Here is a 15,759-nt window from a genome sequence, read left to right on the forward strand (position 1 = left end):
TCTCAAAAAAAAAAAAAAAGAAGCATGACATGAGCAAAAACATGGAGGTGGACTGGGCATGGTAGTGCAAGCCTGTAAGTCCAGCTCTCTAGAGGCTAAAGCAGGAAGATTAAGAATTCAAAGCCAGTCTGGGCTACATAATGAGACCTTGAATCAAAAAAGCCAGGGGTAGCTGGGTATGGTAGTCACATGCCTTCAGTCCCAGCACTCAGGAGGCAGAGGCAGGTAGATCTCTGTGAGACTGAAACCAGCCTGGTCTACATAGCGAAGACTAGGCCAGCTGGGGCTACAGAGAGACCCTATCTCAAAAAGACAAAACAAACAAACAAAAAACCAAGGTAGATTTCTTAAAGAATGGCATCCAAGGTGGACCTCTAGCTTCCCTACACAAGTCATGTTTGAATATGGTAACTCTGATTTAGAAGGATGGAAGGACTGAGTTTGAAGTCACCAGTCTAAAGACGGACACGACCACTAAGGAAAGAGTACTGACAGAGAGCACACCCGGTATCAGACCACCCGGCACTTAAGAAAAGGAGAACGCTTGAAAAGGTGGTCAGCAAGGTAGAAAGAAAACCAAGGGCACAAGACCCAACGGGAGAAAGTATTACAGAGGGATGGTTTAGGTCAAAAGCTCCTAAAAAGTCAAAGAACGGTGGAAGAGGAAACTTGGATTTGGCAAGATGGGGGGTCTCTGGAAATCTTGTGGGAAGAGTGGGGATGAAAGCTTGTGCAAAATGGGTTCAAGAGGTAGAAGGCAGTGACGGAGGAGAGCCAGAGTCCTTCAGATGGCAAAGGGAAGTGATGGGGAGACACTTGTAAGGCCAGAGCACTTCAGAGAACTGTTTATAGCAAGCACATTACAGCGAACAATAGCTCTACTGGAAACCACTGAAAACTGTCCCAGACATTCAGACCCTGACATTTATTTCTTAGTTTCTTCAGAGGCAGAACAGTATGTGCAAAGAGCCAGAGGACAAAGGCAAGCACCCATACCAGGAGCTGATCACTGCAGGGGAGTATGGAAGAGCATTAGTATAGGAAACACCCAGCTCCTCGCTATGTAATTCTGTACCCAGAATTTCATTGTCTACCCAGAAATCAAAGCCTGGCACACTCCAGGTCTCCTAGGATATAAATGTCTGCCCAGATTTGTGCAACTGTCTTAATGAATGAAGAGTAAATTAACATATCTATTCTTCCTGTCCTTCACAACTTTTTGGCAAATGCATCTACCTTGTTTTGATCTCAGGTGACAGCCACAGGTTCCCAAGCTGTTATTTTAGGACAGTGATTTGTGTCATGAAACCAAACCAATTTTGTTGAGAAGGATCTCATTCTATTCACTAATCGACATTCCACCTCCAAGGAACAAACAAGTTAGGCTTCCAGTCTTACACAACCAAGAACATCTGGAAACCTGCTCAGTCAATAAACACTCGTGTGTCTTTCATGGCTCAGTGCAGGGAGACAGACACAGGAATTACAAATCAGAGTAACAAGAGGAAAAGCAATTGTCACAGTTGGCTTCTGCTGTCAACCTGACACAAACCTAGAGTCACCTGGGAAGAGGAAACCTCAGTAGACAAATTCCCTCCATCAGGTTGGCCTATGGCCATGTCTGTAAGGCATTGTCTTACTTGATAACAGATATAGGAGGGCCACAGCCCACCGTGGGTGGTTCCATCCCTAGGTAGGCGAGCCTGGGCTATATAAGAAAGTCAGCTGAGAAAGCCAGGGGAAGCAAGCCAGTAAACAGCATTCCTCCATGGTCTCTGCTTCAGTTCCTGCCTCCAGGTTCCTGCCTTGGGTTTCCTGCCTGGCTTCCCTCAATGATGGATCGTAACCTGTAAATCAAATAAACCTTTTCCTCTCCATGTCGCTTTTGATCAAAGTGTTTTATCACAGAAACAATGCCAGCAGTGTTCTCATTTGAGCAGAATTCTCCTTGGCCTTGGGTGTCATGTCTGGTTTAGAGTGATACTTCACAGATGGGAAGCATGATTCAGTAAAGGTATTTAATCTCTAGAAGGAACGGATTCCATAAATCTACGCAAGCTCCTAATTTGTCTTTTCCAACAAACATTACTGTATAGAATGCTATGATTGCTTAGTGAGTTACATGGTTACCTTTGTCCACTGCCATAGTACTCGGCCCACTGAGACTAAATTCCCAATCATTTCGCATATTTCAGGCTTGAACTTTCTACAAGGATCAAAGTATCCACAGCCAATAATTCCTGTAAGGAAATAAGATTAAAGGTATATGCTTCGTTAAAAAAAAAAAAGGCTATGCGGTAGATGTCTGTTCCAGTGAATAAATCATTATAATGTTGACTAGAACTTCTCTTAAGGAATTATTAACTAAGACCAAGAGTCAGCCGTGACCAGTCATCCTCAGTGCTAAGCACATCATGTATTGACTCATTTAATCCTCCCAAAAGCCCATGAGAAAAGATATGAGGCGAATACTTTTAAGATGGATTTTCATTTTATTTTGTGTGAATGAGTGTTTGCCTGCATGTATATGTGAGTGATAGGGACTGAACTCAGGTCCCCGTGCTTGTGTGGCAAGCACTTTACTGAGCCATCCCTCCAGCACCATTTTCTCCAAACCACTTGTACTTTATTGTATATTTCTCCGGGGTTTGCTTCTTTCATTCCACACACTTCTGGCGTTTGTGTTGAAGCATGTAGCTATGGTTCATTCCTGTTCGAGTACAGAATGGCATTGTGTATCTTTGCAATTCAGTCAAGTTTACTGGCAATAAATATGTGGGCTGGCTCCAATTTTTACCACTAGGCACACTATTCCATGAGTTACTTCGTATGTCTCCTGGTGTGCATATGCAAAATCAACTACAGAGAGACCAAGGGAAGGCAGAACCATAATATTCATAGGGCTGGCAAGATGGTTCAGCAAGTAAAGGCACTTGCCACCAAGCTTGACAACCTGAGTTTGATCCCCTAGGATCCACATGGAGGAAGAAGAGAACTGATTCCCATAAGAAAATATAGGCAAACATCTATTTGATGCCTGAAGAGGAAAGGACTTCTTGAATGAGACAGCTCAGTGATTAAGAGTAGGTACTGCTCTTCCAGAAGACCATGGTGTGGTTCCCAGCACCCACATGGGGCAGCTCACAACCAACTGCACTTCCAGCTCTGGGGGATCTGATGCCCTCTTCTGGTCTCCACAGGTACCCACACACACGACATACACACACATAGACACATACACAAAAATAGAAATGGAATAGGCCAAAGTATAAGGGAAAGCAAGATAAATTTGAGAAGTCCTTTTCTCCTTAGGTGTCATTTGGATATTTCTCTATGTTTTCATTTTAAAATATTTTTTAATTTATTTATTTTTATTTTATATGTATGCGTGTACTGCCTGCATGTAGGTAAGTGCACCCATGTCTTGCGATGCTGGCGGAGGTCAGAAGATGCTGTTGGATCCCCTGGGACTGGAGTTACAGACAGTTGTTAGCTGCCATGTGGGTGCTGGGAGCTGAACCCAGGTCTTCTGCAAGAACAACCAGTGTTCTTAACTGCTGAGCCATCTCTCCAGCCCCTTAAAATATTTTTAAAAGACTTATTTTTATTTAGGTGTATGTGTGTATCTGTATACATATGCACATGTGTATGCAGGTACCCTCGGAGACCAGAAGAGGGTGTCAGATCCCCTGGAGCTGGAGTTACAGATGGTTGTGAGCTGCCCAACATGGGTGCTGGAAACTAAACTCCAGTCCTCTGGAAGAGCAGCAAGTGCTGTTAACTGCCAAGCTATCTCTCCATCTCTCCCTTCATTTTCTTACAATCATTTAATAACTTTGCTTCCATAGCTAGACACTTAATCCACCTGCATTTGATTCTGTGCTTTGGTATGAGGTGGGAGGGGTCTGATTTCAATGGTTTCCCCTATAAACTACTGACTGTTCTGGCACCTTCTGTTCAAAGTCACCCCTTTCCATTCTGATTTCCAGTGCCTGCCCATCAAGCAATCATGTCAATCTATGCACAGATTAGTCTTTCTATATTACATAATTTTTCATAGTACAAGTTATATGTGCCTATTTCAGAAATCTTAATTTTATTAGCATATCAAAATGCTATTCATTATTAATTTGTAGTTGATGTGGAAATACTGTCATTTCTTTGCCCAAATTTCCCTGGCTAACCATGTAAGGACAAAACATAACATTTCCTTCACCTTTGTGTTGTGTGTGTGTGTGTGTGTGTGTGTTTGTGTGCACACTTGTGTGTGCTAGTAGATGTGCACGTTTACACATGCCGGTCAGGGGACAACCCCCGCTGTTCCTCAGGTGCCATTCACCTTTATCAAGACAGATTTTCTCAGACCCAGTGTAGTGGCACACGCCTTTAATCCCAGCACTCGGAAAGCAGAGGCAGGCAGATCTCTGTAAGTTCAAGGCTGGCCTGGTCTACATAGGGAGTTCCAGGTCAGCTAGGGGCTACAAGGAGACCCTGTGTCAAACAAACAAAACCAAGTAACAAAAAAAGACAAGAGTCTCTCATTGGTCTGGATCTTGCCAAGTAGACAAGGCTGGCCACCCAGCAAACAACATGAATCCCCGTCTACCTCTCCAGCACTAGGACAACACCATGCCTGACTTTTTTGGGGGGGGGTCTTTTTGAGACACCTGGCCCTGACTTTATTTTTTATGTGGGTCCTGGGGGACTGAACTCAGTTCCCCTTGCTTGCATGGGCAAGCACTTTAAACTGAGCCATCTCCCCAGCCCTTCCCTCACCTCTTATGCCAACCTTCAGCAAGACTCTTCTAAGTACCTGTGAGTCTTAGAACAGGCTGTAAATGTGTGTTATCTTAGTATTAGCACTTAGCTGTCCATTTCAGTACTTAATTCCCAATTCAGCAGACTCTTTGTCTCTTAAGTAAAATTTTGCATGGTTTATGTCTTTTACATAATGCAATCAAAAATTAAACACCTATAATATTCATACCAAAGATTTTGTCTATGGAATCATTTGAAGGCAGTGTACAATTGAACATAGTAAACTGCCTCTTCAACCGCTGTGGGATGTCATTCCGGCCCCCTCCAGGATGAATCATCGCCGCTATGAGTTGTACGTCAACAATGGTCGTGAAGTCTCCAGGCTTGTCCAAACTGTACATCCCCTCCATCTCCATCATCTGCCTCACGATCTCGTTTGTTATCTGAAATTTCATTCAGCAATATCTCTTAACACATCACTGTTCCAACAGAGCGCCTACAAAATAGCGCAGGCGAGATTAGCAGGAAACATTCGGCTCCTGCCGAGGAAGCGACTGTGATTTTATCATTGCCTTCTTCGAGGCAATTTCAATGCAGTGATGCCACCATGAACGCTCACGTGGTAAGTTAAACACATCCAGTGTGAGTTCAACGTGCCCTTCACCACATTGATAAGCAGATGGTTGTGGAATACTTGGTACAATTTCAACAGTACTTAAGAGTTGCAAATTTGACTACATAGCTCTCTCACACTTAACACTCAGTGCTTCTCAATACATTGGATGAGACTGTGCAACTGGTTTCAGCCTGAGCTCTGATTATTCTGTACTACTGAATGTTTGGGTTTGGAGTTCATGGACTCCTCTCTCTAGCTTCTAATGGCAGTGTCCTTCCTTCTTGAAAAAAAAATTTCCTGCCGTGGTTTCAGAGCTGTAATTCTTTCGAGACTCATCTGATGACTTCTAGATCATTCCTTAGACACTCTTTACCCGCCCACCCTTACATTGAACGGTTTGCTAGAGTTCCCATCCCCCTCCTCACAATTTCAGAGACGCTGTTGCTGTAGCCGCAGCTTCCCTTCTACGCTCCAAATCTGTATCGAAATTTCTATCTTCAAGGGGTGACACACAAGCACCCCAAAGAGAACATTCTTTCATGCAACCAGTGTTCAAATGCTGTGTGCCAGACTCTGTTCATATACACATCTTCGTGGCACGTACAACAAGGTAGACCACAAACATACAAGTGTAGGCTTGTTATGCAAATAAAATAGAGGACTACGTGTCTTAGAGAAAATAAACAGACAAATGACATAGAAGGCTCTCGGGGGGTTAACTGTACATGGAGAGTGGGGAAGGCTTCTCTGCCTGACATGTTAGCTAACATCTAAGGAGGTAAGAAGGTGAGCCAGTCAGGGAAAAAGGATTAGCTGCTGAGGGAACATCATCTGCAAAGACACCAAATAAGATAAGTACAGTATATAAGCTTCCACGCATAGGGCCATTAGATACGGCAGAGTGAAGGGCTTTGGAGATGGGAGATCATTGTAGTTCTGGTGTTTGTATTCTGTAAGTCCTAGAGAATTTTGTGCAGAGGAATGTGTCACGATCTGACTTAGGTTTTCATTGGACGCTGGCCTGAGAAAGACTGAGAGAGGGAAGCAGGAAGCAGTGAGGAACTTGCAATACCCGATGATAAAAATGGTGGTGGCTGGCACCAGATGGGAGCTGCGGAAGCCAAATTTCTCATACAGCTTGAAGGCAAAGTGACATGCTTGGGTGTGGGGCAGCTATTCTTAAGTTAGAGAAGGCTCTTGGCCAAGCAAATCTGGGATATTTTAAGTTTGAGATCCAACTAGGCACCCCTAGTTGAACATGGACCTCAGGAGCTCCTCAGCTTATAGATGATGAAGGCAAGTCGGAGCTAAAAATGCCTCCACCTTCCAGAAACTGCTGAGGTCCCTGAAGCAGTGAAGGATGACGCAGAGCTACACGGAGATTGATCTCAGGATGCGCTTCTAATGATGCCTGGACTGGACAGGAAGAAAGAGCAGAAACGGGAATACAGGACCAGGCCTGGGGGGCTCAAGCTAAGATGGTGATCACGTATGTCACTGGGTGTGAATGAGGAGCATGCCAGATTCTGGCCATGCTGGTGAAGTTCTCCAATTGAAAATGATGGACAGATAGAGGATGGCAACTCAGACCATGGTGTACAGTTGAGTGAATGAGTCAGATGGGGAGTTTTGTTGGTTTTGCTGGTTTGTTTAGACTTGTTTTGCCATTCCATAGTCTTCAGAGATGACAGAGCAAGTATCCTAGTTTGTTTCTCCATTGCTTGACAAAACACTCTGACCACTACCAACTTGGGGAGGAAAGGGCTTATTTGTCTTACATCTCCCAGGTCACAGTTCACCAGAGAGCCCAAGGAAGGAACTCAGGGCTGGAACCTGGAGGCAGGAGCTGGAGCACAGGCCATGGAGGATCACTGCTTACTGGCTTGCTCCCGTGGCCCCTGCTCAGCCTGCTTTCTTATACAACACAGGCCCACCTTCCCAGGGGTGGCACCACCCACAGTGGGCTGGGCCCTGCACATCACTCAACAATTAAGAAGGTGCCCCACAGCCATGGCCACAGCCCAGTCCTATGGAGGCAATTCCCCAACTGAGGCTCCCTCAACCTAGGTGTGTCAAGTTGACACTAAAGCTAGCCAGCACAGCAAGTATGAAACCAGGGGAAAGTCAGAGAACAGAGAAGCCAGACTTGGCACAGAAATCACGTAGCCAAGCAGCCAGAAGGCATTCTGGGAAACCATAGATGGATTTCAAACAGAAGTCAATGAAGCTGAGCACTGTTGTTAGACTTAACATGCAGGTGATTGCTTACGACTGAAAACACTGGGCTGGAATGACAGCTCAGTGGTTAAGAGCGCCTACCGCTCATGCAGAGGACCTGAGCTTGATTCCCATCACCAACACTGAGAGACCACAGCCCTATAGCTCCAGCTCCAGGGGATCCGATGCCCTCTTCTGGCTTCTGTGATACTGCATTCACACATGCCATATCCACACATAGACACACACACACAGCTTTAAAACTATTTTTTTTTTTGTCTTTTTGAGACAGGGTCTCCCTGTAGTCCCAGCTGACCTGAACTCGGTAGGTAGGCCAGGCTGGCCTGGACCTCACAACGATCGGCCTGCCTCTGCCTCCCAAGTGCTGGGATTAAAGGCGTGCGCCACCACGCCCGGCTTTTAAAACTATTTTTAAAAATAATAGTAAAGGGCTAGATAGGTGGTTCAGCGGTTAAGAGCACTGACTGCTCTTGCAGAGGACCTGGGTTCAATTCCCAGCACCTACATAGCAGCTAACAATTCTCCGTAACTGCAGTCCAGGGGATCTGAGGCCCTCTTCTGACCTTTAAGAGTACTGCATGACAGGGGTGCACTTACGTACATGCGGGTGATACATTCATACACATAAAATAAAAACAATAAAATATTAAAATAATAACAATAGCTACAAACACTGATGAAACATCCTCTACATGAAGTCTCTTACACATACCTGATCTCCCCACTCATTGATCACAGGCATATTAATATCATCAATAAATATAGTCATCTTCCTTCCTCCTGGGGGCCCGTAGGTGCTTCCCATTCTCTTATCCACATAGCTTTCTATCGTTCTCTGGAAAAAAAGAAATTCTTTGGTGTATTTACCAGATTTCAGTCCTTATCTCTGAACACCATCATCTTTTTTCAAAGTAGAATATAATTTCCTTATGTATCTAGCAAATTCAAGTGGATGGGAATGTTAACCATCCATGTATCTTAAAATAGATATATTCCGAAGTCCAGCCTCAGTCTCAACATTAAGCCAAAATATGTTATTCAAATCTGGCTTCAAATTCAGTTATAAAAAAGCAAGCTTAAGTCTGTAGAGACGGCTCAGCGGTTACGAGCACTTACTGCTCTTACAGGGGACAGGGATTCAGTATCCAGCACCCGCCTGGTCGGTCACAACCATCTATAACTCCAGTTCAAGGGGACCTGATGCTGTTTTCTGGCCTCTGTGGGTACTGCACATATGTGGCACACATAAACTCACAAAGGCATACACACACACACACACACACAAACAAGACAGGGGGAGAACTCATTTTATTGAAAACACCACTTTAAATTTTTAATGTTTATTACCACAGCAAACGATGGATTCTACCTGAAACATCATTGGCTCTGTGGCAGAGGAGAAGTTTAGACTCTTGGCTAGCTGTAGTTCAGGATCATATTTTTTCAAATAGGCCTTTACCATTACAGTTTTTGCAGTTCCCTGCTCACCCGTGAGCAAAACAGCCTGTAATTGTGCGAGAATTGTGTTGACAGTCATTATAAAGAGTTTACTATCAAATACTTTATGGATTTTCCATTACTTGGGGGTCTGTAAGTAAATACTATGCATTTTAAAAAGTTGTGCAACTATACCTCCACCCAAACTCTTAATGCAATTACAATTTCAATGTAAAAAGTATACAGTGCTATAGAGGTCCTGGAAGAGAATATGGTGGAATAGAGTGTGAAAGAGACTCTGGAAACACACCCATGTTCTTCGGCAGCTCGGAGGGTGCAGAGTTGAAGAATATCCTGCACGTGGAGCCATAGCTAAAAGTGTCTCCCTCTAATGACTCTTCTGTTGGAATTTAATTTGCTTTTTGTAGCGTGTGAAAGAGAATATGCTCCTTAAATGGTTTGCAATCACCTAAGAATCTATCAAACTTACTTTATGTTGCTTCGCGATAGTGTCAATCAAAAAATTGGTTCTAATATTGTCAACGTTTGGAACCAAGATAGATGAATATTCCGGAATACTGTCTGTCGGGTAATAGTATGGCAGAAGCCTCTTACTCCAGTGCTCCCAGTCACCTACATAAGTACAATTTCATCTTAATCAAAATGTAGTCTTTGAAAGTTGTCAGAATATGCAAATTTAAGTGTTTTTTTAATCAATTAGTTTATATAAACACTTATACCATATCCTAAAACACATTAAGACATCAACTTCTGTAATGTTCCCTCTTTCATTCTTGTCAATTGTTATTTACTTACTAGGTGTGTTTGTATATGTGTGTGCATGTGTGCATATTCATATGTGTGCATGCATGTGGAAGTCGGAGGCTAACCTCAGGTGTCACTTCTCAGGTGCTATCTGCCTTGGTGTTTTTGTTGTGATTGTTTTAGAGACAGAGTATCCCACGGCCTGGAGCTAACTGCTGAGGCTTAGCTGGTTGGTCAGTGAGCCCCAGGTGCTACCTACCTTGTCTCCACCTCCCTAGTGCTGGATTAAACACACACACCCCCACAATGGCTTTCTTACATGGGTTTTGGGGACCAAACTGAGGTCCTCACATTTGCATAGTAAGCACTTTACCAACTGACACATCAACCCAGCCCATAAAAAGCAATAGCACTTTTATTGATATGTTCAAAGAATCATCTTTTAGTTTCATCTTTTACTTACTGTCCTATTTTCTATTTCATTGATTTCTGTTTTAATTGTTTTTTTTTTTTTCTTTCTTCTGTTTACTTGGGGTTTAATTGAAACCTTTATTCTTTTGCAATGTAGACATGAAGTGCTATAAAGTCTCCCTATTCTGAATGTTTTACAACCCAGAATATTATTGTAAATGTTTCTGGGCTCTTAAAAAGAAAAATAAATTCTGCTTGTGTGGGAGTGGACTGTTGTATAACTGTCAACTAAGTAAAATACATTGATCGAGTTCCTCGAATCTTCTACTTCCTAATGTCGGTTTGATCTCTCAAGTAATTATTAACTTTTTACATTTGTGCATTTGGCTACTAGTTCCCACCATTCTCTGGCCCTTCCTCTCTTGAGGGTCCCTCTGTCCAGGTGCTCTGTCTTGAAAATCCCAGCCAGGTGGCCTCCTCTGAATCAATCCCTGCCCCTCACTCTGGCAAGACTGGTAGTTCTGGTTGGTTTTCCCTAAGTTCCTGCTAGAAACTTCCTTATTATCCCCGTTATTCTAGTCCTTTGCTGCTTTGTCCAATGTCTGAATAACACTGTCTCATAAGCTTTGTCTAACGTTAGACGCTGACCCGAGACCCTGTTACTCCATCTGGCTTAGAAGCAGAAACTTCTATATTTATATTTAATTATAAATTCAAGAATGAAGTCTTTCAAAAATGCTGATAATTGAATGACAAGAGTGACCACAAGAATGCACATATATCCTGGGTGTGGTGGCACACACCTTTAATCCCAGCACTTGGGAAGCAGAAGCAGGCAGATCTCTGTGAGATCGAGGCTAGCCTGGTCTACATAGCAAGTTTCAGGCTACCCAGGGCTACACTGAGACCCTGTCTCAAAAAAACCATGATAAAGAACTCAGAGCCCCTTATGACCACTAAGCATGTACTGTCTTGATTCATTCCATGGGTATATATATTCAGGCAAATAAATTTTATCAGTGCTAATTATGTGGCGTAGCAAGACTGGAGGGAGTCTGCGAGATGACTTAGTGGGTAAAGGTGCTTGCTGCCAAGCCTGACAAATTGAGTTAAGATTCCCAAAACCACGTAGTGGATGGAAAGAACTAACTCCCACTTCCCACAGTGTCCTCTGACTTCCACATTCATGTTCTGGTGCACACACATACATACACATACACACACACACACACACACACACATACACACACACACACAAATAAATGATTTAAAAAAAACTTTTAAAGACCAGATGTTTGGCACAGCCCAATATTTCAGTTAGTACCCATCTCAGGACCCCCTTGAAGGAAGAATGTGAGTTTAAGTGTTACCAACCTTCTGTTGACGTAAACAGTAAAATCAAGAAAACACCATTGTTTACACTCACAGAACCAGCGCTGGCCACTTAGAAGAAAATGGCAGAAATATTAGTGGTCTACTTTTTTAAGAACTAGAACAAAGTCTACTCCTGATGGCATGGGGGAAATGATTTAATTAGCATCATTATTGGCATCGTGTGGTTGGGAAAGTGCTGTACATGGACTTCTATCCCTAAGGAACTCAGAGGAACACCCTCAGAGCACATTCTGTCTGGACCTTCAAACACGACAGAACTGTGGGTTGTTCACAAGTGTGGGCAACTGTCTGGAGAAGTTTGGCTTTGAGTTCTAAGAGAAGCCCTGTTTAGATGTAAGGATTCATTACTTATTATTTGCATCCTCAACTGGGTCCCTTTTATCATTAGATCTAATTTTATGAAGCAGAATTGCGAGTCATTGTCTTAAAGACAGCCAACTGGAAATTCATTTGCCTCACTCCTTTCCAACACAAATGTACACTCTCTTACCTTTGGTGACATGATTTTCCCACCCTCAAAGGTGCCTAGGAAACTGTTTTTCATTCTTCAAACTAAATCTCTTCCCTTAGCCCTCTGCAGTGCCGAGTGGGCACAGCTGTCTTGCAAGAGGCTTTGGAAAGGGGGTTAGGAGATTTTTTCTTAAAGAGGCTCAGAGCCAGCCCTCTGGTTGCGAGCTCCATGTTTTCCTTCTGTGAGACACAAAAATTGCTTTTCAACTTTTCCTGCTGTCAGGTTAGGACTTAGCTGTGCCCCCCACAAACTCATGCTAAAGAAAAGACCACACATGCCTTCCACCCTCTTGCTTACATGATTTTTTTATATTGCTGACTTCCATCCTGTTCTATTTATCCTTTTGAGTTTATGCAGTCAAAGAAAACATATAAATATGTGTATACATATATATATATACATACATATATATATTTGCTATTCTAGGAGTTTTAGGAAGACACAGAGGTAAATACAGAAAATAAAGAACAGGAATTTGTTGTTAGGTTTTTTTCATTTTGTTTTGTTTTGTTTTTTTCTCACTGAGTCTTAGAAGAATTGGGACCTGAACTAAACACACCAAGTTTAAGGGCATTTCTTTCAAGGAGAGGTGAGCTGGGGAGGGGTCCTGCAGGGAAACAGGGCCCCACCTGCTGGGTCCACTCTGTACTCCTGACATCTGCAACAGAGAGACTGTGGGACCCATCTACTGCATGTGTTTCCAGGTGCTGTGTCAGGAAAATTCTGTCCTCCCTGTTGCTAGCTTCCTCCTCTCTAAGCACTAGAATGAAGGTAATGTAGAGGCGTCCCTTCTCAAGTCAGATTTTACTCAGGGAGGTCTCCACCAGCCCGCAGCATAGCTAATATATAAATATTCTGTCCTTTGCATATAGTCCCTTTTAAAATGGTATTCACGGTTACGTTACTCACAACTGGTAGAGTATCCCAACTCTTAGAATAGTTTATAGAAATCTGTATTTTTCCTACTGAAGTAAAAAAAAAAAGTTAATTTCATTTATATAATTATTCACTCTACTTACCATAATCGGTAACATAAAACTCATACATGGTTTGATTGGTGCCTTTAGGTATTTCTGGTAGGTCTAACTTGCTTTCGTGACCCCGGAAAAATAATTCAAGTTTTTCTCTGCTTTCCAGTTCCAGAAGGGCGCCTAAACTCCACATCAGACCAAACACAAATAGCTTTTGAAGATGATTGACAGATGAAATGCCACCTTCTTCTTTGGAGGGAATTAAACCTTCCAGAAGAGTGAGAGACTGGAACAAATTTAAAAATAAGATACATTTTTTACATTAGAAATGCTCAGGTCAAGAAAACTGGGAGAATAAAATTGAAAGGAAGACAGAGAGAGAAAAGGGGGCAGAAACACCTGCTGGTCACCACCTTTACATCCCCCAGCTTTAGAGGACCCACTAATCAAGGCTCAGATGGACTGTGTCCCACAAACGATGCCAACCTGGGAACCTGCAAATGTGGATTCTAATCCCACCCCTGCCACTGAGTCTCAATCTGAAAAAGCAAAAGCCCTCCTCCAGACGCAGCATAAGGTTGCTTCCAGCTCCAGAGTTCGATATTAGATTACAGATTCATCCCTCCGCCCCTGGGATTTGAAAATGGTCATGAGATGACAGTGAGATCATTCATTAAAGTCTTCAACAGGGATCAAACTTGTCAAAGCCTTCCTGGCCACATCATAAAAAAGAGTTCAGTGGACTGTATGAACTTTCTATTCCAAATTCCCCTAAGGGGCAACTGAGTTAGAAGCTTGAAGTCTAAGCAGTAGATGCACAAAATGGAACAAAGCAAATCTTACTTGCACAATGTAATTGCACTCCAGGAGCTGCATTTTTGGGTTGAGGTTTAATTTCATGAATGTGTGGGTATCATCAAATGTCTTGTCATACAGAGCCAGGAACACAGTGGATTCCTGCACAGTGCGTTTCTTCAACCATGCCTGAGGACAAAGAACAGAATCTGTGTTTATTAAGAAAAACGCAGGGCTGGGAAGCAGCTCAATTGATGAAGTGTTTGTTTTGCAAGCAAGAGGACATGAGTTCAAGCCCCAGACCTGACACGAAAGAAGTCATGCACAGTGGTACACACTTGTTATCCAAGCACTGGGGAAGCAGAGATAGGCAGATTCCTGGGTCTCACTGGCCAGTCAGCCCAGCCCACTTGGTACGTTCCAGGCCTGTGAGAGACACTGCCTCAAAAGGAAAAAAAAAAAAAAAAACCAATGTGAGGGGCTGGAAAGATGGCTCAGCAGTTGAGAGCACAGGCTTCAAAAACCCAGGTTCAATTCCCAGCACTCACATGGCAACTAGCAACTGTTCATAACTCCAGCTCCAGGGGATCTGATACCTTCTTCTGTCTCAGGCATTACATGCACACAGTGCACTTACATACATGCAAGCAAAACACTCATACACATGAAATAAATAAATCCAAAAACTTGGGGGTGGGGAGCTGGTCCTGGTGGTGCATGCCTTTAAGTCCAGCACTCAGGAGGCAGAAGCAGGCAGATCTCTGTGAGATCAAGGCCAGCCTGGTCTACATAATGAGTTCCAAGCCAGCTGGGGCTACAGGGAGACCCTGTCTCAAAAAAAAAAAAAAAAAAACCCAAAATATTGTTTTAATGTGGATGGATTAAGGAACAATATCCACAGTTGCTCTCTGGCTTCCACGGCATAAACACACATATGAACATGCACAGACACGCAGACACAAACACACAAAAATATGCTAAGACCCCATGTCTCTTGCTCCTACTTGTAATATTGGCCTCCAGCTGAGCGCCGAGCTGCTGATATAGACCATGCCCATCCTCGAAACCGTGGCAGGAGAGGCATTCTCAATATTGTGCACCTCAAACAACAGCTTACAGTTAGGGGCCATGGGAATGCGATCTCCGTTAGCCAGTGTGAGAGTTTTGTTATCATCCAGCACAGAATTTAAATTCTCAATCCAAATGGCATCCACAGGGCCATCTAAAATGAGGAAGATGTTTTCACCTGCAATTATGACAGAAAAAAAAATCACTTTTTACACTGGCGGATCATTAAAACAAAAACTTAAGTAAATACCATGTTATTGTTAATAAACTTGCGGAGAAAAAGTATTTTCAAAGGAGAACCACAAGTACCTTTTTTAGCTTTTAATGTCTTCCTCCACAGAGTGGAAAAAATCCCATCTGTCCAGTCGTTGGTGGCGGTATCCAGTCTGCCAAACATCTGAGGTGCAGTAATCGCCTTTGGATTCATTCGCATCTCTCTGTGGGGCCTCCCACACTCTGTCAAAGCCTTCATCAGAATTGTTATAACCGCTGTTTTCCCAGAACCACTGGGCCCAAGAGTCATCAGGCCATGCCGTACCAGAGATGTCTCATATAACTGCACGGTTAAACGACACAGAGGAAAATGGAAGTTATAAGTCTCTGCTGACATTCACTGGGAGTCAGCTGAAATTTAAAAGGCTTTAAATAAGCTCTTCATTAAAGTCACTCGTTGGGTATTTTAAATGTTAAAATGTTCTTTGTTTTACTGGATGTGGGGAGCAAATTAGCACCGCATTAAAAACGGCGTAAGTGATAAAATGATGACAGTATGGAACTTGAATTAGATTTTGGAA

At 43.1% G+C, this 15,759-nt stretch overlaps 1 protein-coding gene across 1 annotated transcript in view; it reads right to left on the reverse strand.

Annotated features, from left to right (window-relative positions):
• Dnah8 (dynein axonemal heavy chain 8) overlaps nucleotides 1–15,759 on the reverse strand; it is a 308,707-nt gene that overhangs the window by 139,225 nt on the left and 153,723 nt on the right. Inside the window, exons 48-56 of the mRNA XM_008840196.1 lie at nucleotides 15,275–15,521; nucleotides 14,902–15,143; nucleotides 13,946–14,086; nucleotides 13,151–13,388; nucleotides 9,540–9,682; nucleotides 8,982–9,116; nucleotides 8,325–8,447; nucleotides 4,988–5,201; nucleotides 2,131–2,240 (exon numbers count right to left, since the gene is read on the reverse strand). Coding sequence (XP_008838418.1) covers nucleotides 2,131–2,240; nucleotides 4,988–5,201; nucleotides 8,325–8,447; nucleotides 8,982–9,116; nucleotides 9,540–9,682; nucleotides 13,151–13,388; nucleotides 13,946–14,086; nucleotides 14,902–15,143; nucleotides 15,275–15,521 — 1,593 coding nt within the window. The remainder of the gene's footprint in view (nucleotides 1–2,130; nucleotides 2,241–4,987; nucleotides 5,202–8,324; nucleotides 8,448–8,981; nucleotides 9,117–9,539; nucleotides 9,683–13,150; nucleotides 13,389–13,945; nucleotides 14,087–14,901; nucleotides 15,144–15,274; nucleotides 15,522–15,759) is intronic.

Source organism: Nannospalax galili, unplaced genomic scaffold (genome assembly GCF_000622305.1).
Source record: "Nannospalax galili isolate Female #2095 unplaced genomic scaffold, S.galili_v1.0 scaffold538, whole genome shotgun sequence".
Taxonomy (NCBI): Eukaryota; Metazoa; Chordata; class Mammalia; order Rodentia; family Spalacidae; genus Nannospalax; species Nannospalax galili.